A 23419-nucleotide genomic window follows, 5' to 3' on the forward strand; every position below is an offset into this window, starting at 1 on the left:
ATTACATGGGGTTGCAGGTATTTGTTTTATGTTGCTCTGAGCTACACCCAAAGCTTCAGAGACCAGAAGAGATCCACAAATCAACAACAGTATTAACAACATGTTTAACCTCTCAAAAAGATGTATACTTCAGTTTTCTCTCAGAAAGAGTAGAACACATAGTGGATAGGATAAAAATTCAGCAGCAGTTTTCCAGGTAACCAGTACAATTCATTTATAACCTTGCCCCTTAAACTGATTTGATTCAATCATGTTGATAAAAATATTCATCGCTCCATACTGGAATGCTCCTTTGAAATGTTGATTTTTTAAACTATAATTTCTTCCTGTTCTTTGAAGAAGGTGTGCAGAAATATCTTCCACCTTTAGGCCATTAGTGGGGTTTATGTCCTCATGTCCAAAGTGTGGATTTGTCTTTTTTTATCATGCTTCCTAATACCAGTGATTTTGGAAAGAGCAGATTAGCATCTTAATAGGCAGGATGCAATACTGCAAAAACATTAATGGCCTTGATGGCTGTTTTCTTCTTCCCGTTTTTCATGTATTGCTCAAATCAGGTTCATCATCTCCCCCAAGGTCAACCATCTGATCACATTTCCCCAATCAAACCCCACCTTAAAGTTATTTCTGTTGCAAAAAGTGAGTCAGCAAAATTTCCTTTATTTAAATACCTCATAAATAGTCACTCACTTTCCAAGAAATTGTTTCTTTATTTTGTGGTTGCAGGAAGAGCTTCTCATTATACTTGCTCTGGAAATTTAGACAGAAAGAGAAAGATGTGTTGTTATTATTAGTTGTTCCCTGAAATTTTATTTCCAAAGCCAGTTGTTACAGAAGCCATTGAGTGAGAACACAAGGACAAGTGGACACAGGACCAGAGCTGACCCTTCTAGGAATTGCTCACCTCGAGGTGAACTGACAAATTAAACCTGTCTCAGTCACGGTTCTGTCCAGGTACTGTTTTTGACAGAACTACCAGATGAACTTCTACCCACATATCAACAACTCTGATGAAAAACGGGTTCTCAGACACACTGAAGTCAAGAAGACCAGGCTTCTTGTAACAGTTCAAAATGGCTCACAGAGCTTTTACCGGGTTCATTCACTCATGGATCTGGAGGCAGCCAGATCTGCTTTGTTACTGCCAACAATAAAATGCTTCTCCAAAGACAGGTTGGAAACGAGAATAGAAGCTACTATTTTGGATCATCCTCAAAAGGAGAATAAAAAATTATTGCCAAAAAAATTAGATCTCCCGGGAGAGTGTTCAACTAAGGCACACTGCTTTTTTTCCATGTGAGTAACCCGCTGCAAAAGCAGACATTCTCAGCACAGGCAGCCGAGGCTGCGCTGGGTGCCGGGTCTCCCCACGGGGCACTCAGCCGACCCACGGCCAAGGTCAGGCATGTGCCGCAGAGTTCCAGGGCCACGCAGGGCGGCACCGCCGGGGCCCCGAGCACCGTCCCGGACACGGACGCCCGGTCGGGCTCTGCTGTCGCCTCCCTGCCCGGGTCTGGCGCGATGTGGCGAGAGCGCTGCGAGCCGGTGGGTGCCCGGTGCGGGGCTGGGCCGTGACACCGCTCCCTCCTCGGTACTGGGGGCGGGTTCGCCCGCCGCACCCCGGCGGTGCCGTCCGGCCCCGCAGCGCTCGGTGCCGGCCCGCAGGGCGCTGTGGCCGCGCCGTGGGGAGGCGGCGGGGGCTCGGCGGGGCGTGGGGAGGCGGCGCCGGGCGGGCGGGGCCCGGGCTCGGCGGGGCTGGGGCCGACACCGGAGCCGCGCGAGTTGGAAGGAGCGGCGGCGGCAGCGGCAGCGGCAGCGGCAGCATGGCTTCATCGCAAGGCAAGAACGAGCTGCTCTTCGCCGACTGGATGGCAGCGCTGCCCGGCAGCCTCCACAGCACCCCGCTCACCAACCTGGCCATTCCCGGTAGGTGTTCCCGGCTGCTCTTCCCACGGCCGGCAGAGCGAAGCGCTCGGCGCGGTTCAGTGCTCCGCACGCACCGCTGGGGAGGCGGCGCGTCCCGGCCGCGCTGCCGCGGGGCTCCGTGGCTGTTCCTTACCGCGGGGCTCCGTGGCTGTCCCTTGCCGCGCTGCCATGCGGGGCAGGTGAGGGGAGATTCCCGCGGGACGCGGCTCCGGCGGCGCCGGGCACTGCCGGGCTGGGAGACGGAGGGGGCTGTACTGGAGCCGGGGTGGGTAGGGAGCCTGTTCCTGCACCGCCACACTGTCGTAACAGCCCGATGAGCAGCCCTCGCGTAGCTCCAAAATGCCACATACCTCCCGTTTCTTCGTAAACTTGTGCGTCTCGGTGGGTCGGAGCGCGGCCGGGCGCAGGGCTGCGGCTGCCGCGAGAGGAGGCAGGGCTGCGGCACTGCGCGGCTTCGTGCCTTGACGCCGTCAGGAAGCGTTCGATCTCAACACAAATTCAAATAAGATGAGAAATGGCAGGTGGTGGTGCTCAGGCTATGAACTCTTTCTTTCCTGCTCTCTCAGCTTTTTTTTTTTTTTTTTTTTTCCCCTTTTGCAAGGTAATAACTATAGCTGTAGACTTAGGCAAAATGCATCTCAGAATGCAAGCCAGTAATTGATTCAGATGGTCTCGGATTTGAGGGAGTACCTCGTTTTGCAAGACCTCTTTACCAGCAACCCGTTCTCTCTGAGGTGCCGAACAGGAATGAGGTTTCAGAGATGCAGAAGCTTTAATACCTTATAAGCTTCTCAAGAGAAATGTTCACTTCATGCAAGTTTTGTGTATTTTGTGTATTTTATGTTCATGTTACAGGAATTTTTATAATGTTAAAGACATTAAGACAATGTATTTGCAGCTGCTATTTGCTAGAATATGTTTCTGTAACTTCATTTAAACAAAGATGTGCCCTTCTAAAAGTATGTCTTAATTTCTTACAATTTAGACAAGCTTTGTCTAGCACTTTACTTGCTACATTGTTTTTTGCTGTTGATCGGATATGTCCTGTATAAAATTGTGTCCCTCTTAGGCATGGGAATCCAACGTCCTCAATTGATGCATCAAACTATGTTGGAGCTGTAAAAATCTTTTGGTGTTAACAACTTTTCATTAACCCACAAACTGTGGAATGCTCTTACTGAACACTGGCTATGATGAGAAATGAGTCTGTTTCTGATTCGTGGTGGCTTTTCAGGTTCAACGATTTGGAGACGTTTTCCTGGTTTGAGGGCATTATGATCAAACTCCCTTGCTTCTAGATGCAAAAAATTGCCTTCGATGTGCATCACCATTAAGTGGCTTCCTTGACCGAAGGAAGAATTATGGGGCATGGTTATTGATGCATCTATCTCCCCAAGATCTCTCTGTTACTTTCTCACAGCCTCATTGTAAGAACTGTCCGCAGCTTTTCAGAGTGGACGTTTCTCAGAGCTTTGGCAATAATAATACAAGCTTTCACACCTTGTTAATATGTTTAAGTGAAAACAAACAAACAAGACAAACCAAAACAAACCTACAGTGGCCACTTAATCCCAATACAGCATTAGGCAGTGGGCAAGTTCTGTAGGCTGTAAGTGCAGAGACTGATCCCTTACATTGGCTGTAAGAATTTGTTCATGTAACAGCCATGAACAGAGGATTGCTTTTTGTGAAATTAGCAACAAAACTTATATGACTTGAGTGGCATACTGTTAAGACCTTTGAAATTTGTCCTTCTGTTAGGGTAAATTGACACAAACCTCTTATCTGCCTATTTCAACTTTTAAATGCCAGCTTTGGCAAATAGAGTCGTATGGGGAGGGTGCAATACGTTTCTTATGAATTTGTCAGCTAGGGGGCCTGGCACAGAGACCAGAGGTATCAGTGCAGTTTAAATATTATCTTCTAACCTTTAGATTTATTATTATATTTAACAGTGTGGAAATATACAACATTAAGTACAAAGGCTAACATGGGATTGATTTTATCCTTTAAGAAGAAAAAATCTTTCAGATATTCCTAATATTTGAAAGTTTTCTCCCATATGTCCACAGCTGAAGGTTGATATGTGTGCATAATAGCTATTAACATATAACTAGTGTCCAAGTAGTTAATGCAAGGAATGTGTAAAATGCAAACCTTCATATGTCATATTGTCATTGTTTTAACTCGTGATTTTTTAACTGCTTTGGAAAATAATGTGTAAATACTATAATTATATTCATAGAAGTACTGCCATATCATGTGAATAGCATTTTATTTACATTGCTTTTTTTTTTTTTTTTTTTTTTCCCCCAGCAGGATTTAAACTTCCTTTGCACAGTATGCATACTGTTTTTGACCTTAATTCAGCTGGATGAAATTCAGTTATGGAGCCAGGATCCAAAAGCCAGTCCACTGCAAATGTTGAAGAAAACAGCTTGAAAATGTTAGAATGAATTTTCCAGTACAAAGGGTGTTCCACTGTATCAGGGGAGAAATATTGTTTTGTTAGAAATTGTCACTAAATTTTTCATTGTTTAGTAGGAATGCTTAGAACTGAGATGATACACTGTGTTGTCTTTTCACAGACATGCTTGTATTATTTTAACTGTTGGAAAGAGGAGCACAAAACCCACAATATTCTCTCATGACTGTATGTAAACAATATTTTGAAGGAACATTCCTTTCATAGTATGTTTAAAAACATTGATCACACTTTTTTATTGGTCAGTTGTTAAGCTTATGCAGGCATAAATTTAAATTATTTAGCACCACTTATGCTTTCATATTCAGCACTGGATTTTGTTATTATTTCAGTAAGTTCTTTTACTAATTTTTTTCTCTGGAGTTCGGACCAGGTACCTTTTTTTCCCTAAGTCCAGAAACCCAGTAGATGAGGCGGAGGTCTCTAATATAATGTGTGCTAGCCTTGTCTGTCAGAAACTTTTCCATTTGTATTTCTTCCAAATATGAGGATGATGCATTATAGGATGAAGTTTTCTTCTTTCATTGTGCTGCCTATGTCTGTGTTCTCCTACACTGCAAGTGGCAGATTTTCCTCAGGTGATACTACTAGTAGCAAATAATAGTATACATTATTTGGAAATAAAATAATCCCTTAGTTTCCAGAAAATGCCACACATTCTTAATCTTCTATTGCTATTAGACTATTGAAAGGAGCTGTTCCTGGGACTTTAGGCTAAGGGGTATGTCTTCTAGTGTTTGTAAACAACCTCTTGTGATAAAGAATCTACCTGGCTAAACTTGCAACACTTTGGCTAAGAAAAAGATGGAGGATTTTGATGTCTGGGGAGAGGACACCTTTCAGTAATTAGCAAAATGTAGCTTTTTCAGTGCCTGTACCTCTTTGCTCAGGATAAGAAACAGGTTTTTGTAGGTAAAGCATGCTTATAGAACTTAAATCTTTGTGCCCCCAAATTGAGGCTGAAAGGTGAGGTATGGAGAGCCTTTATACTCTGCTTTGTCAATGTGCTCTTCTTATCTGTATTGAGCATATGAGTTATGTGCAGTGCAGTAAATAGACGTGAGTAGGCAGCATTTCCTCATGAACCGATCCACTTACTGATCGATAAACTTTCTTATTGACAGTCTTTAAATATGTATCTAGTTTTATACCAGTCTGAGGTTTTGTACAAATAATATGTGTAATGCATGTTGCCTTTTCCACTGGTGCTAATATTCCAAGCCTCCGAGAAGTCCATAAGGATAGTTTATGATGTAAGAGTATTTATCTCCTCAAGTAACTAGTCCCTCCACAAAACTGTTGCTAGCTTAAGATGTGTCATACGAGCAGTCCGTACTAGGGACATGTCTGTCCATCATATAGTGTAGATAAAGTCTTCTGGATTAATTTAACACCCAGAATATCCCTTGAGTGCAAAACTTCTACAGTTGTTCTTCAGGCTTTTGTTTCCAAGGAGGCTTTTGTTTCCTAGGAGAGTTCTCTGCTTTCTTTGAGCAGATGAAACTTCTGACCTCAGCATGTTCTCTTGGTGCTCAAGGATGCACTATAAGCAACACAGTTTTCAGTACCATTTATTTTCACCGTGACACCAGCTTGGCTGCTATATGTGCTTAATGTAGTTCCTTAAAAGAGATTGGCATCTCTTGTTTTTCAGATTAATTTTTTTTTTGTTTGTCTTTTGACATATGTAGTTCTCTGCCCATCAGCTGGAAAACAATTGCTAGACACAGCAGAGCTAACTTGGTTCATCTTAAATAAGAAGCTGCTACCAGGTGGAATTTTTTAACACTACCCATCTTTAGAAGGAGGCTCTGCAACTTGAATTTTGTGTTTTCCACTATCATGCTTTGAAAAGACCTCAAAGGGAGTTATTTTACAAAAAGGAAGGATGTATGTTATGCCAAAGATGTATTAGAAGAAGGGAGATGGTATGAGGGGATTTGGGAAAAGCATGTATGTTAGTGTAGCTGGAATATTTTAACCATTTTTGTGAATAACAGCACTACTGAGTTAACATAACAGCTCTGTTTTGAATACCTGTAATAGCTTGCAAATTTTCAAGTGATTACTTTGTTTCTTGGACAGACACTTCTCAGCCCTGTGGGGAAGTTCTTTCATCTTAAAAAAGGCTAGAAGTTCTTCCTTGTTGGTTACCTAGGCACACAACATTTTCACTGTTTAAATGTTATTAGGAAGCTATTTAATTTTTGAGCTTGAACTTTCGATGATTTGGATTTGGATTAAATGTGAAGAATGATTGTCTGTAAGAAGCACTTGGGACCTCTTTCACCCTCGTATGTCCACTAGTGATCAACAGAGTACCTCTTCGTCATGTGCCAGGGTCTGACTCTGTACAAAATGAGCTCTGTCTAGAACCATGGACTGATGATGCAGGTAAATTTATAAATAAGTCCATAATGCAAGGCACCTCTAAGCTTTTGACATCCATATAGGTATCTGGAAGAGCTGTTTCTTTTGCCAGTGTGCCCTACGCTAGTTTTTTGGTGTTCTTTTATCAGAAATAAATACTTTATGCTTTATTTTCTGATCAGAAAATGAGCAAAGATCCTTATATCTGACCTTCAAAACCTCTTTTAGGATCTCTCTTTTTCTCCTTGTTGATGTTCTTCTTTTTACATCAATCACTTTTCTCTCAAAACGGTCTCTTTCTGGCCCTGCACACTCCAGTCTGTAATTTCCAACCCTTTCAGAAATATTTCTGTGTAATACAGTTTCCTGCAGCATGCGCCGTTAATTTCTCCTGCTGTGACATGTTTCTAGCACACACAGAATGAAGCTGTTTGGTTCCTCACACTGCCGCAAAATCAAACAGTTCAAGCCCTTCACTTACTTGCCCATCTGCGACCAGAGGTAATTCAAAGCTGCCTTTGCTTGGTTTCCCCACAGGGGCTGTTTATTAATCCAGCAGTCCTTGTCCACTCTGTCTCCCGCGGCTCAGTTCCAACAGAACGGCCTTCTCTGACCTGCCTCGTATCCTGCCACCATGGCAGGTGCGGCAGAGGGAGCAGCTTTGTTGCCATCTGGAATTATTTCTGTCTTTCCAACTCACTGAACCGCTGTTTTATCTCTTGTCTGAAAATTTCTTGGCTGCTCTGTATATCCAGACTGCCCTTACCTTCTGACAGTTTTTAACTTTGTGTTTGGTGGTATGTGCTTTATGTTTGTAACTTTCTACAGTTCTTACTGTAGTGCAACTTGAACTGTGTCTTTCTTACAAAATATACTTAGATTTGAAGATCCTCAGACACACTCGTCTGTGCAAGTAGTTAAAAATGCAGGTGCAAAGTAGACAAAGTTATGAAGATTGTAACTTTAAGACCCCTAGGAGGGCTATGCAATCTCTTCTACTGCTCTACATAGAGATAATAATTAAAATTCTAGCAACTTCTTTAGAAATTAATTGTATATCACTTACAAATAGTATTCAGATTTAGTAGACAGATTGGTGTTTAACAGTTCTGCTCTTCAAAGAGCAGCCAATTCCAGGCGGAATAGCTTTCCTGCCCATCTTGTCTTTTCTTCAAAGTAGGTACAAATTATGGGTGCTTTTGTGAATAGATCTCCTTGTGCAGTCCCTACAGTATAGCCCATGGGACACTGGAAACTATATAGTTTGAAATAAAGGTGGTTTAAAATCTGGTGGTTTGGATTTTGATCTAAACTTTTACAAAGTTGAGTGATTTTTTATTTTACCTATTTAACAAACCTTGGTTTAATCTTTTCCATTGTTTTGAACAGCTGTGTAGTATCAGTCGATAACTGTACAGAAAGGCTAACATATATTATTTCTTGTTAGAAAGTACAGATGTGTGTTTTAAAACCATCTCACAATTTTCACTGTGGTCTAATTTTTAAACAAATTGCTAAAACTGTTTTCAGATGCTTTGGCACCTTTTAAACCATCTCTTTTCATATTAAATAGAGTTAATCTTTTCTTCATTTAATCTCTTTAATCTGGTTAGTTCACATATCTCATGCTTAAATACTTAGTTTTCAACTGTGAAATAAACTATTGCAGAATAGCTTGGAAAAGAGAAAGGATGGGAAGAAAAAATGGATTTGCTTTGTTGTGGTTGCAGGATTTGCTCCCCTCTGTGCATGTCACTTAGGATGTTTCAGATGACTGGAGATATAAGACACGTGCTGCTGCTATGAAGGGAAAACCTCTCAGTGAAGTTTACTGGATTATAAATTTCGCTTGTAATTTAAAAAAAAAACAAGGATAAAGGGCAATGAACTAATGTAGCCATTAAGTAAATTATGTAGCCTTCTTTTTTACAGCAAAACAAAACCCAGTGAGTTGGATATTATACTTTATGCTTTACCTTTTTGTCATGCTGTCATCCATAATGTATTTGTATTTTAATAGAAAACGTTTTTTTTTTTCTTTAAACCTGTTAAACCTTTGCCATGTATTTATACTTTGACAGCCATGCAACTTGGTTTTATAGTTATGAAAGGTTGCTAAACTGGGATTTAACTAAGAATAGGAAAAGGTAGAATAGATGAGTTATGCAATCAAACTGATGTCTTAGAGCCTCAAAGTTTATTAGCTTGTTGGTTTTCCTAGATCCTATTGTTAGAACTTTAACCTTGAAAATACATGCTTCAAAAATACACGCTTCAAACTGGTCTGGGTGTTCACACCAAAACCAAGTGGTGTGTTTGTACATCTTCTGAATCAGTGTGTGACTGCAAACATCTTCTGATGTTTCATTCAGATGCCGGCCATTGAAGGTTAGAAGAGAAATGGAGAAGTCTGATGCATTTTCATTCACTGACACTGCTGAATGGTCTTAAGAAAGCTGTTAGAAATCTCTACCATCTTTTCTTCTTTGTAGATTGATCTGGGTAATCTCAGGAAGACCCCTGATGTGAGGCTGGCCTTTCTCTCAGGAGGGGAGCTGGGTTAGGAAGTCTGCTCCATGGGTTGTGGAACATTTCGCTGATCCCTAGGCTGTGCTTTGGGAGAAAGAGTGTTTGTTTTACACGGCAAAGCTCACAACAATTTTTGGTGGAGTGCTGCCTTCCAGCCGTGGGAATGCCACCCAAAAGTTGGTTTGTTGGCAGAGAAGTTTGAGCAGGTACAGTTTTTAGTTGTTTCCACAAGAATCCCAATACATTTCCTATTTTGGGATTAGTCTTTCTTTCTGTTGAAACCCTCAATTTTTACAAGACTGTTCTAATTGTATAGATCATATTCACAAATACTACTTCAGAAGTCATCCAACTGGGTAGGTGGTATCCCTTGTATCTCATGTGTGAAGATGCGTGTGCAAATCATGTGATCCAAAAATGTGAGAATTTTGGATTGGTTCCCTCAGACTTGAAGTGTCTGCACCTCAGAAGTGGCTCATATGTATGTGATGGGCAGATCAGGAGATCACTTTGAAGCTTCTGCAGAAGACACATGGCAGTTGCTTTTTCCATTGCTGGAAAGCAGTGGCGACTGCACTGGCACTCTGCGTGGCACTGCAGTAGAAGTGAATTATTAGTACACTGAGGTTAGCAGAGGTTGGATGAAGCTGTTTTTGAACAGAAATTCCCGAGTATCCCTCAGCCACAAAAAGTGGGAGGAGGGTGTTTACTGGAAGTTCTCTAGAGACAAAGATCTAACTTGGACATTGAATAGAAGGTGCTATGTTTGTCTGCATTCATCTGCATCCTCACTGCACTAAGAAAACACTTTTAGGGTGTTGCTTCACTGGATCCCCAGAACCTCTTCTCAGCAGGTGCAGCTGGAATTATCTCTGCTTACTGCCTGTGAGGATACATCACAGGAGTCAGCAGTATATTTTTTTTGGTCAACAAACTGCATGTTTGAATTCAGGACTACTTAGGCCACATAAGTATGTGAACCCAAGCCTGGAATTGTCTGTTTTGGGCCATGTTTCTGTGTTGGTTTGTTGTCTGAGGTTTGGTTTGTTTTTTTTTTTTAGTGCTTCAACTACTTCCCCCTGGCTAGTATCGTTCTCTCACCATTTCCAGGATTCAAGTGCAGCTTCTCCAATGGCTCAGAAGTACCTCAGTTTTGATGAACTGTAATCTGCAAAGCATTGCTCAGTTGGAGTTCTGGCTTACTCTGCTTCTGGTGCAAAGTTGACAGCTGTTATGCTTTCAAGTGGGAGAGAGAGTTTCAAAAAAGTGCTGTCCAGGATAGGGATGGGGAGTACACATCTGGACATGCTTCAAGGCTTATCTGGTAGCACAGGCTCTTCCTGTGAGAGGGAGCTGGACTTGTGCCGTTAGACAAGTGTTATTTAGTGTTGACGCCTAGTGAGTGTTTTGAGGAACATTTTATAAGTTGACAATACATAAGGAGAAAACAAGCCAGTTTCAGTAATTTTTGGATGTAGCTGTATTATAGGGGAAACAAGCCAAGGGACACTGTGAAGGACAGCGCATGTACAAATGAATGCTGTTTCTTCTAGTGTCCAAGAGGCGGGAATCCCGTTAGAAATCATAGTGTGGAATAAGAAGAAAACTGGGATTTCTAAGATTGGTTTTAATACACTGGCTGAAAATGCTTCAGACTCCTCTGACTGGAAACAGTATGAGTGTGAACCAGTAAAACCAACACTGACTTCCTTGAGAGCTTAGGATAATGCAGTGATGTTACTGCAGAGAAATGGCTGGCTTCTGGGTCGTTATGTACTTGGCCCTGTCACATTCTCCTGCTCTGTAGGGCTCAGAATAAGTCACTGGAAGGTTGTCTGGTCTGGTCCATTTTAGGATTTCAGTTCTTAGCTGCATGTTAATGTACTCTGTCCACCACAGAATTCTTAAAGTTTTCTGTGAGGCTGCATCCTTTACAAAACCAGGAATGACCTCTGCAATTGGCAAGTGCCTTCAGTTTTGCAGGAGAGCCCTCTTTGTATTTGGACAAGTAAACACAGGGAGGATTAAACTGAACTGGGATTACGCTGTTTGATTGTTGCTAAGTGGAGATCTATGGTCAGGGTGAGAAGTGCTGGGCTGAAGGAGGTCAAAGGTGCAGTTAGTTCAGTGCCCTGGCTCTGGTTCATCTCTGGTTTGTATACAGGAAAGGCTTAAGGACAAGGTTGAGAATAAAGGGATATTCCCCCTACACTTGACTCTTCTACCCTGTGGACTTTCTGAGCCAAAAAGTTGCATCCAAATTATGTTGTATAGCCTGATGGCCTGTTTTGCCAGCAGGCTTCAAGGGAGAGCTGTCAAGATCTTACAGACTATGCCCTTTAGTGTGTAAAGGAGGCTGGAATAGGGACTTTGCCTGTTCCCCTTGGCTGCTGGAGAATACAGAGCTGAAACTGCTGAGGGAAGAGGGCACCAGAGGGTTTGTGACATAGATGCGATGAGAGAACATGACTGGGACAAATTTGTGCCTGCTTCTGGAGCTGCTTAGGTTTTTGACAGTGACTAGATACTGGATGGAGCAACAAAACCTACACTGGGGGCAGCAGATGCAACCTGAACACCACCACTGCAGAGGGGTAGGGATATGTCTGGACATCCTCTTCATTTTCCCAGTGCTCAGTAAATTCTGGCTATTTACAATCCATATATATCTACACTTCTCTGCACTGGAGGAAACACATCTTTCTGAATCACATGCATTGTGCTTCCTGCCCTAAAGCGACTAACATTTGTGGTGGCTTCTTTAAGCTCAGCCTGTTTCTCAAGTAAGTTACTAAGCCACCAGTGTAATTTTCAGAACTGTATTTTATCTTTCTTTGGCATTGCTTTCCCATGTCCTAAGAAAGACAAGATTTCTTAATCTTTAAACCACCTATCCTAGGCTGTGAATTAGGTTGAATTTTATCAGAGAGAAGGAAGATGATGGTCTTGTCATTTAAACATTTTAATAATTAAGTGTTTTCATATTTCAAGAGGTATTCATAAGCACTGATAAACAACCTTAATTCCTTGAAAGTAGCTTCTCCAACTCAAGTGGGAGATAATGCCTTTTCATTTTGAAATTGCTGTTGTCTAAGAGCATGCTGTTCCTGGACCACTGAATCCAAGAAGGAAAATGCAATCCCTTTTTACATCATAATTCCCATCAGGGGTTACTTCAACTGTTTTAAGTGTGCGATGCAGGCCAGAAATACTCATAGAATATGTAAAGCCAGTATCAATATGGAGGAGTAGTATTCTACATGGAAATCACATTTGAAAGGAGTTAGGAATAGGCTAACAGTCCTGTTTCTCTCTCCACTAGATTAAAACAGTGCTTAAAAGTTATTATCTAAGACAAAGTAACGTGTTTTCAAAATTTGCACCAACTTACAGGCAAAACAGGAAAGATCCACGAGGAAAGAAGGGAAATACTATATTTGAAGTGAACTTTTGGTGTAAGTTGAACTCAGGTCATGGCTTGGGTGGGTTCTTTCTTTGGTTTGTTGTTTGTTTTGGTTTGGTTTGGTTTGTTTTTTCCAACAGTTTATTCAATAACAGGATTCACTCACTGACAGGAGAAATTCAGACATTAGTCTGACTGGCTCTGGTTTGCTACTGCCTTACACCATGTGTAAATGCAGATCTGTATGAAGTGGCACTAAATCTGAGCAGTTACACTGATATTTTTTTACTTTGTGCACTGTGCAGAGTGTAACTGAGTCTACCTCTGTTGATGAATAAATTGCTCTGAGCAGCTGAAGAAAGCAATGCTGATTAGATGATTAGCCTAAATACAGCCCCCTAAAATACACAATGCAATGCATATGTCAGAAAGAAGAGTACCAGCTTATGTTGCTTGTAATCTTTAAGTGAACCATTATTACATAGCTACATGAAAGAAAAAATAACCTATCTTCAAGGTGAAGAAATCACAAGCTTTACAATTCAACTCTGTCAAAAAATTCTATTGTCTTTCCTTATGACCTAAATATAAATTGGAGAACAGAAAGCGAAAATCAGGTTTTGGGATTTTACCTATGGCATTTCACAGTCAACTGACAGACACACTGTGGTGACTAATAGTGCTAGATCAGGCCCTTACGTAGAGAAGAGGAGGAAATAGCACATAGTCTAATGGAATATTTTGAGACAGTACCCTACTGAAATACCACTAAGTAATATTTTGGTTTTGATCTATATTATAATGGTATTTGAGCTAGTGGACCTTTCACAGACTTGCTCCTTTTTACTGTAGAAAATATGATGTATTTACATTTATTTATAATAATATCTTTTAATGCTTAGACCTGTATATTTCAAAAACAAGCTGGCTTATTTTCAAATTCTTATTAAACTATCTTTTAAGATGTTAATATAATTGAGGTCTGGAGAACTCTTGGGACAAGTAAAGGTTGAAATTTCTGGGTCTTGTCTCCCAGGTCAGATGTAGTGATCTTTTTCTGGAATAAGTATGGAATTGAGACAGATACTGAAACAAAAAATACTCTTCAGGAAAGAGCTTTAAAATGTTTGTGGTGTATTTTAGGCTGTGCGTAGTTTTTCCATAACAGCAATATTGGTCAGTTTTCTGAAACCCTGGAACATGTAGACTCATCATATCTTTTGTGAACAGCTTCTTAGAAAAGATCAATCCTCTTGCTTTAGTCTCTGATTTTGGATGGATTTTCATATATAATGGCCAGTCTTCACGAGTGAAGATCCGGGGAAGGTCTTTCCACCTTCCAGCCTGCGCATTGGATTTTTTAGGTGAGACACAGTGTGCGCGGAACTGAGCCCACCCTTTAATCCTAAGGTTCATCTGCCGGGGCCAAGCGAGCTTGGACGGTGGCAGCGAGGTCCTCAGGACGTAGATGGGTTGCCTTTAAGGGCTAACGAGCCCCACCTGCCCGGGAGTGGCCCTGACCGGGAATCGAACCCGGGTCTCGGCGGTGACAGCGCCGCGCCTTTACCACTAGACCACCAGGGGCTCCATGGATTTTCATATCATGTTGCTAACTGTTATAGTTTGAAAACAGGTAGTTTAAACAATTCTGGGGAACAGAAGAGGTTTACTGCATGAATTTTATGTATTGCATTGAAGGTAAGGATTTATGGAGTTTTTGATGCCTGGACTGGACATTGAGAAGAGCAGTAGAGCTTGAGATCCTTGAGGCATCACAGTGCAAATTACCAGGCTGGGTAACTTTGACATTACGCCATCCAAAGTGTGCAGCAGACACAGCTCTATATCATCATTTGAAAACACTGACAGTTGGTGATGTGGCTGGTCTAGTACAGGATTTCCAACTTCTGGCTTTTCCTGATGCTTCCAGAGGGAGGTGTTAGGTTCTGTGAAGTGAAGTTAGAGCCAAAGACGTATACTTAAAGCTTGTCTAGAAGAAATGGTCAGAGCATGGAAAGTGTGTGCATCATTTAACCATCTCCATAACCTGCACACTGAACGCAAATTGCAAAGGATTAATTTTCTGTATTATGACAGGTAATTTCCATGTTTTATTGACCAGAAAGCTAAATTACTAAATTCAAATGGGGCATGTGAGGCAGGAATAGAAAATGAACCTGAGTTTTGTAGATCTTAATTTTTCCGAAGCATAGAGGACAAAGCTTCTCATGGCAGCTGACACATTAAGTTTTTACGTTTTGTACGTAAGACTTGTGTGGTTTGCACTATGTCATACCATCAAGGAAAGGAAACATATCTCACAGGAAAGCAACACATGTTCATTAGTCATCAAATGTGATGGCACAGGGAACACTGCATCACAGTGCCCATCTCTGAAGTGTTCTCTGAAAAGCAGGACTGGTCAGAGGCGAGACCAGACTATAAGTGATTTGGCAGATCTCCACACGTTAGAGGGTAAGCTGGAGAAGATGAGGTTTCTGGTATCATTTGAAAAGCAAATACAGTGTTACAGCAGCTCCAGCTAAATGGGAGGTTTGCAAGCTCTGCATGGGAAGGGTAGGCTAACTAGCAACACATTTGGAATTACATTAAGGGTCGCACATACTGTCCATTGAAATTACATGCAAACAACACCTTGAGCTTATGCTGGATGTTCCCTAGTGCCATCCAGCTACACTTTTTCACCTTTCAGCTTGTGAGCCACACCCGGCTGGTCTAATCTGTGTCCTGTACCCGTGCAAAGAATCAGAATGTGAGATTGTTCCTTCATGTGAAGATTACTGAGTAAGTTGTGTATCTCTGTAGTATTTAATGTCTTCTGGTGGGGAGAGGGACGAGGTGTGAGCACTTCGAAGCCTCCTAAGCACTGCCTGAAATTATGAAGGCATCAGCATTTTCATCCATGCACCCAAAATCATGCAAGAGAGAATAAAGGTTACCACCCAAAATCCCTACCTCGAGATTAGGGTCTGAGCACTGCCAGATTTAGTTCCATCTCTTTGCAAAGAGTTGCTTCAGAAAGCATCTAGAGCATAGCCCAGGAGTCTTCTGCTGGCTGATTTTGATTTCAGAGCTTCATCAAAAGTTAAGAAAAATCTGTGCTCAGAAAGAGGGGACACAGGTATTAATTATGCTGCTGTTGGGGAAAATAACTGAAATTTACAGTAACAAATCCCACATTTTACTGCTAAATACTGGAATATACCCAGGCATTTCACCAGCTGCTAAGTCTATTTGTGGGCTCTGAAAAGACTGCTTTATTTCTGCTGTTCTCACGTATGTTCCAAAGATATGTATGGCAGCAATGCTCCTATCTAGTAAATTTTGTTCTTAGAACCCCCGTTCGGAGAGAACTGTGTGTATACCATTGCAGCCCAGGCCTTTACTTAAAAGATGTTAGAGTGACAGAATTTGCTGTGAAGTTTAAGTAAAGGGAGTGATAAACCATACAGGAAAAAGGTTTCTGCAAGCTCACAGGCGAGTGGGGCTGTATTCTAACGATTTGGTGCTGAGATCAAGCAATTTTGCAGTATTGAAATACTTCATGACTACCAAGCTGGGATATTTAAAGTGAAAGCTGTTGACAGATTTTTTTTTTTTTTTATAGCTGCCAAATTTAAATCAGGATATGGAATTGTTGAAGCCCTAAAATGATGTTTGCCAGTAGGCCTGTGCCTGCTGTTACACATTTCTTGCTGCTCTTCTTGACAGTGAATTCATGATGACTGTAGAAAAATAAGCTTCAAGGAATTTCTTTGGGCGTGGAGGATGATTAATGACTTTGGCAAAACAACAGATTAAAACTTTACTGTTGTCCCATTGTGTATGATACTTGTTAAAAGACCACAATAAATCTTGGTAGCAGTGTTTACATCCAGTCAATCTGAACTTGCAAGTGAATACAGCACTAAACTGGTAAAACTGGTTTCTGGACAGGGTGATTTTTCATTTCTGCAGTGTTTGGGTCCTGTTTCTTTTCATGTTTTTTTCATTAATAACCTAGATGAGAACAAGTTCATTAGTGAAATATGTGAGTAATAGCACTGGAAAGAAGCACATGAGAAGAACAGTAAGCCTGTATTGCATCACAGAGAAATGAAATTCATTTAGATAAGAATAAACTGATAGGCAGTTGTTTTTTTTTCAGAAGAGGGATTTAAAACATCTTAAGTTCAGGAAGAGACTTAGAAGATGGCCGTGGCTGGAATTTTCACAGGTGAAGGAGCTGAGAAGAAATTACCACTGGAGGTGTTAGCAACATACTCAGAAACACAATGTTTAGCATAGAGATGGTAATCTTGTGTGGCTGAGATATGATATTCATGGAAGTGAGATATGATATTCATGGTTATTGGAAATATAGATGGAAATGGAAGCTGGAAATGAAGTGATTAAGCCCTTTAAGATAGTGTGTCAGTATGAGGATTAGTGGAGCACATAGAAAAAGTGCTGAGCTCAGCAAGAGCTGACAAGAGGAAGATGTATAAATGGTGGATGAACTTTCTATGTGATTTAAAGAAAAGTGAGGTATGATCCCTTTGAGCTCCTTTACGCACGGATTGGAAAGAGCACTGTATCGGGTCTGGCTGAGCTGGAGTTCATTTCCCCATAGTAGCCCTCACAGTGCAGTGCTTTGCATTAGTGGCTAGAAGGGTGTTGATAAACAGAGTTATCATTATACCCAGTGAGTGTCCTGTCCAACCTAAGCATCCCTCTCTTCCCATCCTTTACTCTTCTTCAGGAAACCTAAGTTGTAATGTGGTCTTTTTCAACCTGCCTCAGTTGCAAGTAATGAGCTATAAATCACAATAGTTCATGTGTAAAGAACTTGGGGGCTGCTGGGGGATAAGGCTGTTGAGGTCTTCTTGAAGTTACAGCTTGACACATCTTCACCATCACCTGTAGCTGTCTTCAAATCTCCCTTCTTTTCCATCATCTTTAACTGCTGAGCCTCTTGAGGAGGTTATACTGCGTGTGGATAGTGTCAGATGGATTCCAGGAGCCCTGGTCATCATCTGTCCAGGTTGCAGCTGCTGTACCTACCTGCTACAGGTTGGTAGCATGTCTGTGATGGTTTACTCATGAGGGAACTCTCCACAAAACACTTCCAGAAACTTCTTAAGAAATGAAAAATGCTCATCCATGCCTCACTGATTTCTCTTGAATTGAGCTTACGTTCTGGAAGGAAGTATTTAGGAGAAGTAGTTTAGAGAGTGGCAATTAAGATGCATTTATATTTCTTTATCAGGGACAAGTTTGGAGGAGTAGTGGAAATTTATAGGGTTTGCTGCCAATTAAAACTCTGGTTTAGTTTCTAAAACTATTGCTCTATGAGTACTGATGGTGCTAATGCCTTGGTAAGGCTATTTTTCCCATACCACCTAAAAAGCCTGGGCAAGCACTGGAAGAGTGAATTTTTTTACATGGCTCTACTTGCTCCCTGAGCTCTTCTCTGCAGGGGGCATCTTAAACTGTCAAAATGCAGTGCTCCTTTTCAGTGAAGTTTTGTGATGAGTAGCTCTGTCTGGTAAAGACCTGTGGCCTTTGTCTAGGTGTGTGTGGGGCAGAGCCTAAGCCAGTTGAATTACGTCCTGATAATTATGCACAAATCATTGCTTATCAAGCAGCAAATTTTGGATCTTATTTCCCTTATTAGTGAGAGGGGTTTTTTGTATATGAATAAACCCACTAGTAAGACTGTTTACACCTCAGGAAGCCTCTTCTAAACTGGAGGATGACACACATTCAGCCTTAATTAGTCATTGATGTAACTCCGGTGAGAAGTAAATTCATGCTTTAATTATTTGTTGGAATCAAAGCATGTTCTATCCTAGAAAAAAATGTGAAGTGGGGAAGATGTGAGGAAATATATTAACAGTTAAATTCAATACTACTTTTCAAGATACAGTGATACTTTGAAGTTGGCTGTCTGTGGGCTAGGGGAGACACCTGACGAGATACTTTACCAGGGCAGTTCTCTAACAGCTGTGCTCCCTTGCAGCTCACTTGACCTCAGGTTTGAGCCAGGCAGACTGAACCATTATGTTTTGGGTACTGCCTAAATGTCTTTGCTTCCCTGACAGCATTTAATCCTTAATCTCTTCAAAATCCAGACAGAAAATTTGGCCTCTCCATGTGTGGTTCTGGGGTGCTAGTCATGTCTTGTGTTACAGAAATACTTCTGTAAGATGAAGACAAAACAAAAGGTTTGGTGATGTGGAAAAAAAGATTAGTGTCTCCCTCTCTGAACCATATTTAGTAAAAATACATACTTAAAAAAACTTCCTGTTACTTCCAATTTGCACAGCTTCTGAATGTGTGTGTTAAAATACTGTGCTTATTGGGGAGCCCACATGATACCAAATAACCATCTTCTCCTTCAGAGAGTGATGATGACTTTCTGAGCTGTTCCTATATCTGCAAAAGAAAGAAAGAACCAAGCCAAAACCGCGCAATCACCACAGTATTTTTTACTCTCTTCATTCTCTTTGAACAGCCCTTCCATCCCTAATATAATCCTCTTTTTTACCCTCCTAAAGGCATTATGCCTTTCAAAGACTGTTCGAGTTTCAGGTATGTGGCAGTATCATTCTGTATAAAAGTGTGGTTTTGACTGTGATGTGCTCCACAATCGCAGATCTCTGATTGCCTGGGAAGAGGGTATTGCTGTTTAGTGTGTCAAAGTAGGATTTCAAAGCACCAAGAAACGCAAATGATGAGCAATTGCTTACCCCAGCCAAAGGGAGGAAGAGGAAGCTGGAGATGGCTGGAGAAGAAGCTGAAATCTTTGCTCTGCCTGTTAATTTCAGTCTCAGTATCCTTGGGTGTCAATTGAAGATGATGTCCCATAAGTTATTCCATGAGCTGTCCTTTTAAAGCTTTTAATGACACATTTTATTCTGATACTAGAAATTATGAAATCCTGAGGAGGCCATTTGCTACATCAAGACCGTGAAGAAGGTTGGTGTTAGAGACCCTGTGAGAGCCATATTTTTGATGGAACTGTCTCTTCCTACAGGGTATGAAAATGTTTCTGAGTCTGATTAAAGAATATGAACAATGATTTTTCAGAATGGCTCTCTGGTAAGAACATAACTATCACAGCATACTCTGGAGATAGTCAAAAAGTGAAATATAAATGTCATTTTTACTCCATATATATTCAGCCTGAAATTAAACTGCATGTTTTTACCAATGAGACTGCTAGAACAACTAATAGATTGAAAAGTGAAATCTGTTAAAAGTGAGAGTTCTTTCCAGAAAAAACACTCCATCTTAGTACAAGGTTTCAGAGCTGATGTAGAGTCTATTGAATGGAATTATTACTTGGCTTAAACCAATTTCTTCCATGCTGTACAACAGTCAACCATCATATGCTCAAAACAGGAAAAGACAGACTGTAAATAGGGTGCAATGTGGTTGTGATCCTGGTTCAGTAGCTTAAAAACATTTGGGGTATAGTAAATTAAAATTCAAAAAAGGTCCTTCTTGACTGCAATGACCCAGTGAACTTCCCCAAATACTTGTATAAACTTTCTTTCAAGAAGCAGTTATGTGTGGGAAAATAATTTGAGGGAGTTTACTCACCACTACCCACAGCAGAGTAAATAGTCTGACTGACAAATAGACTGCAACATTCAGACAGTACTATTAGCTGCAGCCAAATTAACTGTTTCAAAGCTGTGGACCAAGTTACATAAGCTGAATATGTATGAAAGATGAATATCTATGCGTGTAAGACTGAACAGCTGAGCTATAACATAATGAATGAAAACATAAACCACATAAAGACAGTGAACTTTTTTGGTAAGTGATCAGCAAAAGAGTAAAGGTAATGAAGACAAGTAAAAATGTCTTTGTTAATGACACTGGCACTGGACTCAGAAGAAACAAACAACTGTATGTATTTTTCAGGCTTTCAGGTGCTTAATATTGAGTGGAGATTAGCAGAATGCAAATATTTATTTGTGGTATTTAACTTATTTAGCAAGTGCTTACCTGACAGTCTGGGATTTAATTTTTTTATTCAAGTAACATGCATACATGATTTTACTTTCATGGGAACTAGTAAAAGTTTAAATGTGGATTTTCAAATGCACTTGGAATTCATGAAACCACAATATTGAGAAGTCAGAATTGGGTCAGTGCTGAGGTCCGTGCCCATGTTGCCCCAAGGTGGTCCATATGAACCCTAAGTAAATGTATGTGGAGGCCCCTGAGGACAAGAAGTTTTTTGTTTTCAAGGCATTTTGAAAGTGACCCTATTATATCACCAGGTATGGGATGCTTCCTCTTTCCCTAACATGGGGCAGACTACTGTCTGTCTCAGTCTGCGTGTCCTGCTGATTTCTTGAATTCCTGGAAAGGACAGTGAATGGGATTAGGATGTAACAAATGATTGCAAGGATCCATCTCAGCCTTTTAATTGTGTCTGTACATGTCGCAGAGTAAGTCTTTAGGCTCACATTCAAAGAAATCCTGCACACTTTTTAACTATAAATATGAATATTTATGTGTGTATGAAGAATTGTTTCAATTTTGTGTATATATATATATATGTGTATTTTTATATATATGTGTGTGTGTGTGTGTGTAAATATAATTTATACATTCCTGTTTTTTTCCAACTCTTAAGCTAGGCTTTCATCTTTAGTGATCTCCTCAACTAATTATCCTCTGTGCTGGTCTTCAGGGTAAAGAGGTTAAAATGCAGTATGGCTTTTCTGCTCAGAGTTTATCACTACCTAATTGGTATATTGGAGCTGGCAATATCCTTAGTCCTGTGTTGGACACCAGCTGTGCCACTGATTTGAGGGGTGGTTATTAAAAGTACCTGAAAGATTAACCTTCTCTTCATCAAATACTGTAACCAGCTGAACACAGAGCTTTGTAGCTAACTTATCTCCTTGAATCTGAGTGAAAGTGGTATCACTCATATCTGGTCTTCAAGACTGCTCGTTCACTTTGACTACAGAGAGATGCCTTAGTCACTGGGGTTTCTTTCTTGAATTAGGGATCTTAGCTTTTTGAAACATATTGTTAGAAATGGACTGATAGAGGCAGGTTGGTCCAACCTGACCCTCTGCCCTCTGTGCATACTCAAAGGGTTTGAAGATCAAAGAGCCTGAGCTTGCTGTCTGCAGCACATGGGTACAGGGCTTGTGTGCTGGAAAGGGTAGTTATTTTAAATCTTTGTTGAATTTGTACAGTCACTTAGAATTGTAGAGTCATAGAAGAGTTTGATTTGGGAGAGACCTTGAAAGGTGGTCTCATCCAAATACCTTGCAATAAGGAGGGACATCTTCATAAGCAAACACTTGCCAGAGATAAGGATGGTCTTACTTTGAGTCAGGTCCTCGTTAGACCATCCTTTCATATAGAAAAGCTGAGGGTTACCCTTCCTGTACTTGGAACAGATATGCAAAACCAACATTAACATGAACAGGGATTTGAAAAATTAAATTTCTCTCCAGTCATGGCTACCAACAGTAGTTTTCTTTCTCTTCCTTTGCACTCTTTTGTCTGTCCATCTCTTGTGCTTCTAGACTGTAAGATGTCCAGGGTAGACACTACCCTTGGCTTACCATACTTAAGTTCTAGGCAGGGGTTGTATTAGTAAAATACCTAATTCTAAAGAAAAACCCCACCAATAAACAACAAAACAAGAAACAGAACCACTAAAAAGCTGACAAAACAAACAAACAAACAAACAGCAAAAGAAAAACAACCCAAAACAAAAAGGGTAATCAATCACACTTGCATTGAACTGGCTGCTGGGCTTTTTTAATGATGTACTGAGAGCAGAGATTTCAAGAACTGAAAAACTATCATGGGCTAAATCCTGATTATTTTGAAGTCTGTCTTTTTGAAGACAAGACAATACCTTTCCTCCCCAGGAAAGCAAATTTCCCCTTCAAATTATAAAGGTTTCTCATGATGATAAATTAATCACTTGGTTAGGTCCAAGGACAAAGAGTGTAATTGTCAAGGCAAATTGTTTACTGGATAGTTCGTATCATTACTTCTTTACCATTTGTGAATAAAAGTACCCCAGAGAAGTTAATTTAAATTACCAGATCCTGTAGTGGCTGGACAACTCCCACTGAAAAGATAAATTACAGTTCTTTCCTTTCTTTCCCCCCACCTCTCTCTCCAGCACTTGTGCATGATCTGTCTGATTTGGCTGGAAAAATGTGCTGGGGGGAAGAAAACTTGATTTGGGGATTGTGTTCTGCTGTGGGATGGCAGTTCTGTGTGTGAGAGTTGCAGCCCATCTTCCTGTTGCAGGTGGATATCAGGCACTTGTAGCAGCCCCATGATTTGAACTTGCATGTTTGCAAGATTACACTTAAGATCAGTAACTCTGAGACATCCCCTGGGAATAACATGATGTTGATACTTTATTTTAGGGGATGAAAATCTAGGATTGAGGGCCACAGGTCAAGTGCCGTCTCTGTGCCTCCAAGCCTTCTTAGCAGCTAAAGCATGGCTTTGGCAAAGTGCCATCTGTGCAGTGTCAGCAGTACAGGGTGAGCTCCTCCAGGACTTCTGACCGGCTTCAGAGACAACCTTCTCTGCAATGCATGAATTTTATCTCTAAAGTAAACAGTATCATCTGAAGCAAAATAGCTTTTAGCTGTGAAACGGTCCCTGGCTTTGGAGGTTTTAGACAAATTCTGTGCCCT

At 40.9% G+C, this 23419-nt stretch overlaps 1 protein-coding gene across 1 annotated transcript in view; it reads left to right on the forward strand.

Moving 5' to 3' along the window:
• Positions 1-1758: 1758 nt before the first annotated feature.
• Positions 1759-23419, forward strand: part of PLCXD3 (phosphatidylinositol specific phospholipase C X domain containing 3) — an 82550-nt gene continuing 60889 nt past the window's right edge. Inside the window, exon 1 of the mRNA XM_050328731.1 lies at positions 1759-1926. Coding sequence (XP_050184688.1) covers positions 1824-1926 — 103 coding nt within the window. The 5' untranslated portion in view covers positions 1759-1823. The remainder of the gene's footprint in view (positions 1927-23419) is intronic.

This window comes from Myiozetetes cayanensis, unplaced genomic scaffold (genome assembly GCF_022539395.1).
Source record: "Myiozetetes cayanensis isolate MyiCay16 unplaced genomic scaffold, myiCay2020 scf4, whole genome shotgun sequence".
Lineage (NCBI taxonomy): Eukaryota > Metazoa > Chordata > Aves > Passeriformes > Tyrannidae > Myiozetetes > Myiozetetes cayanensis.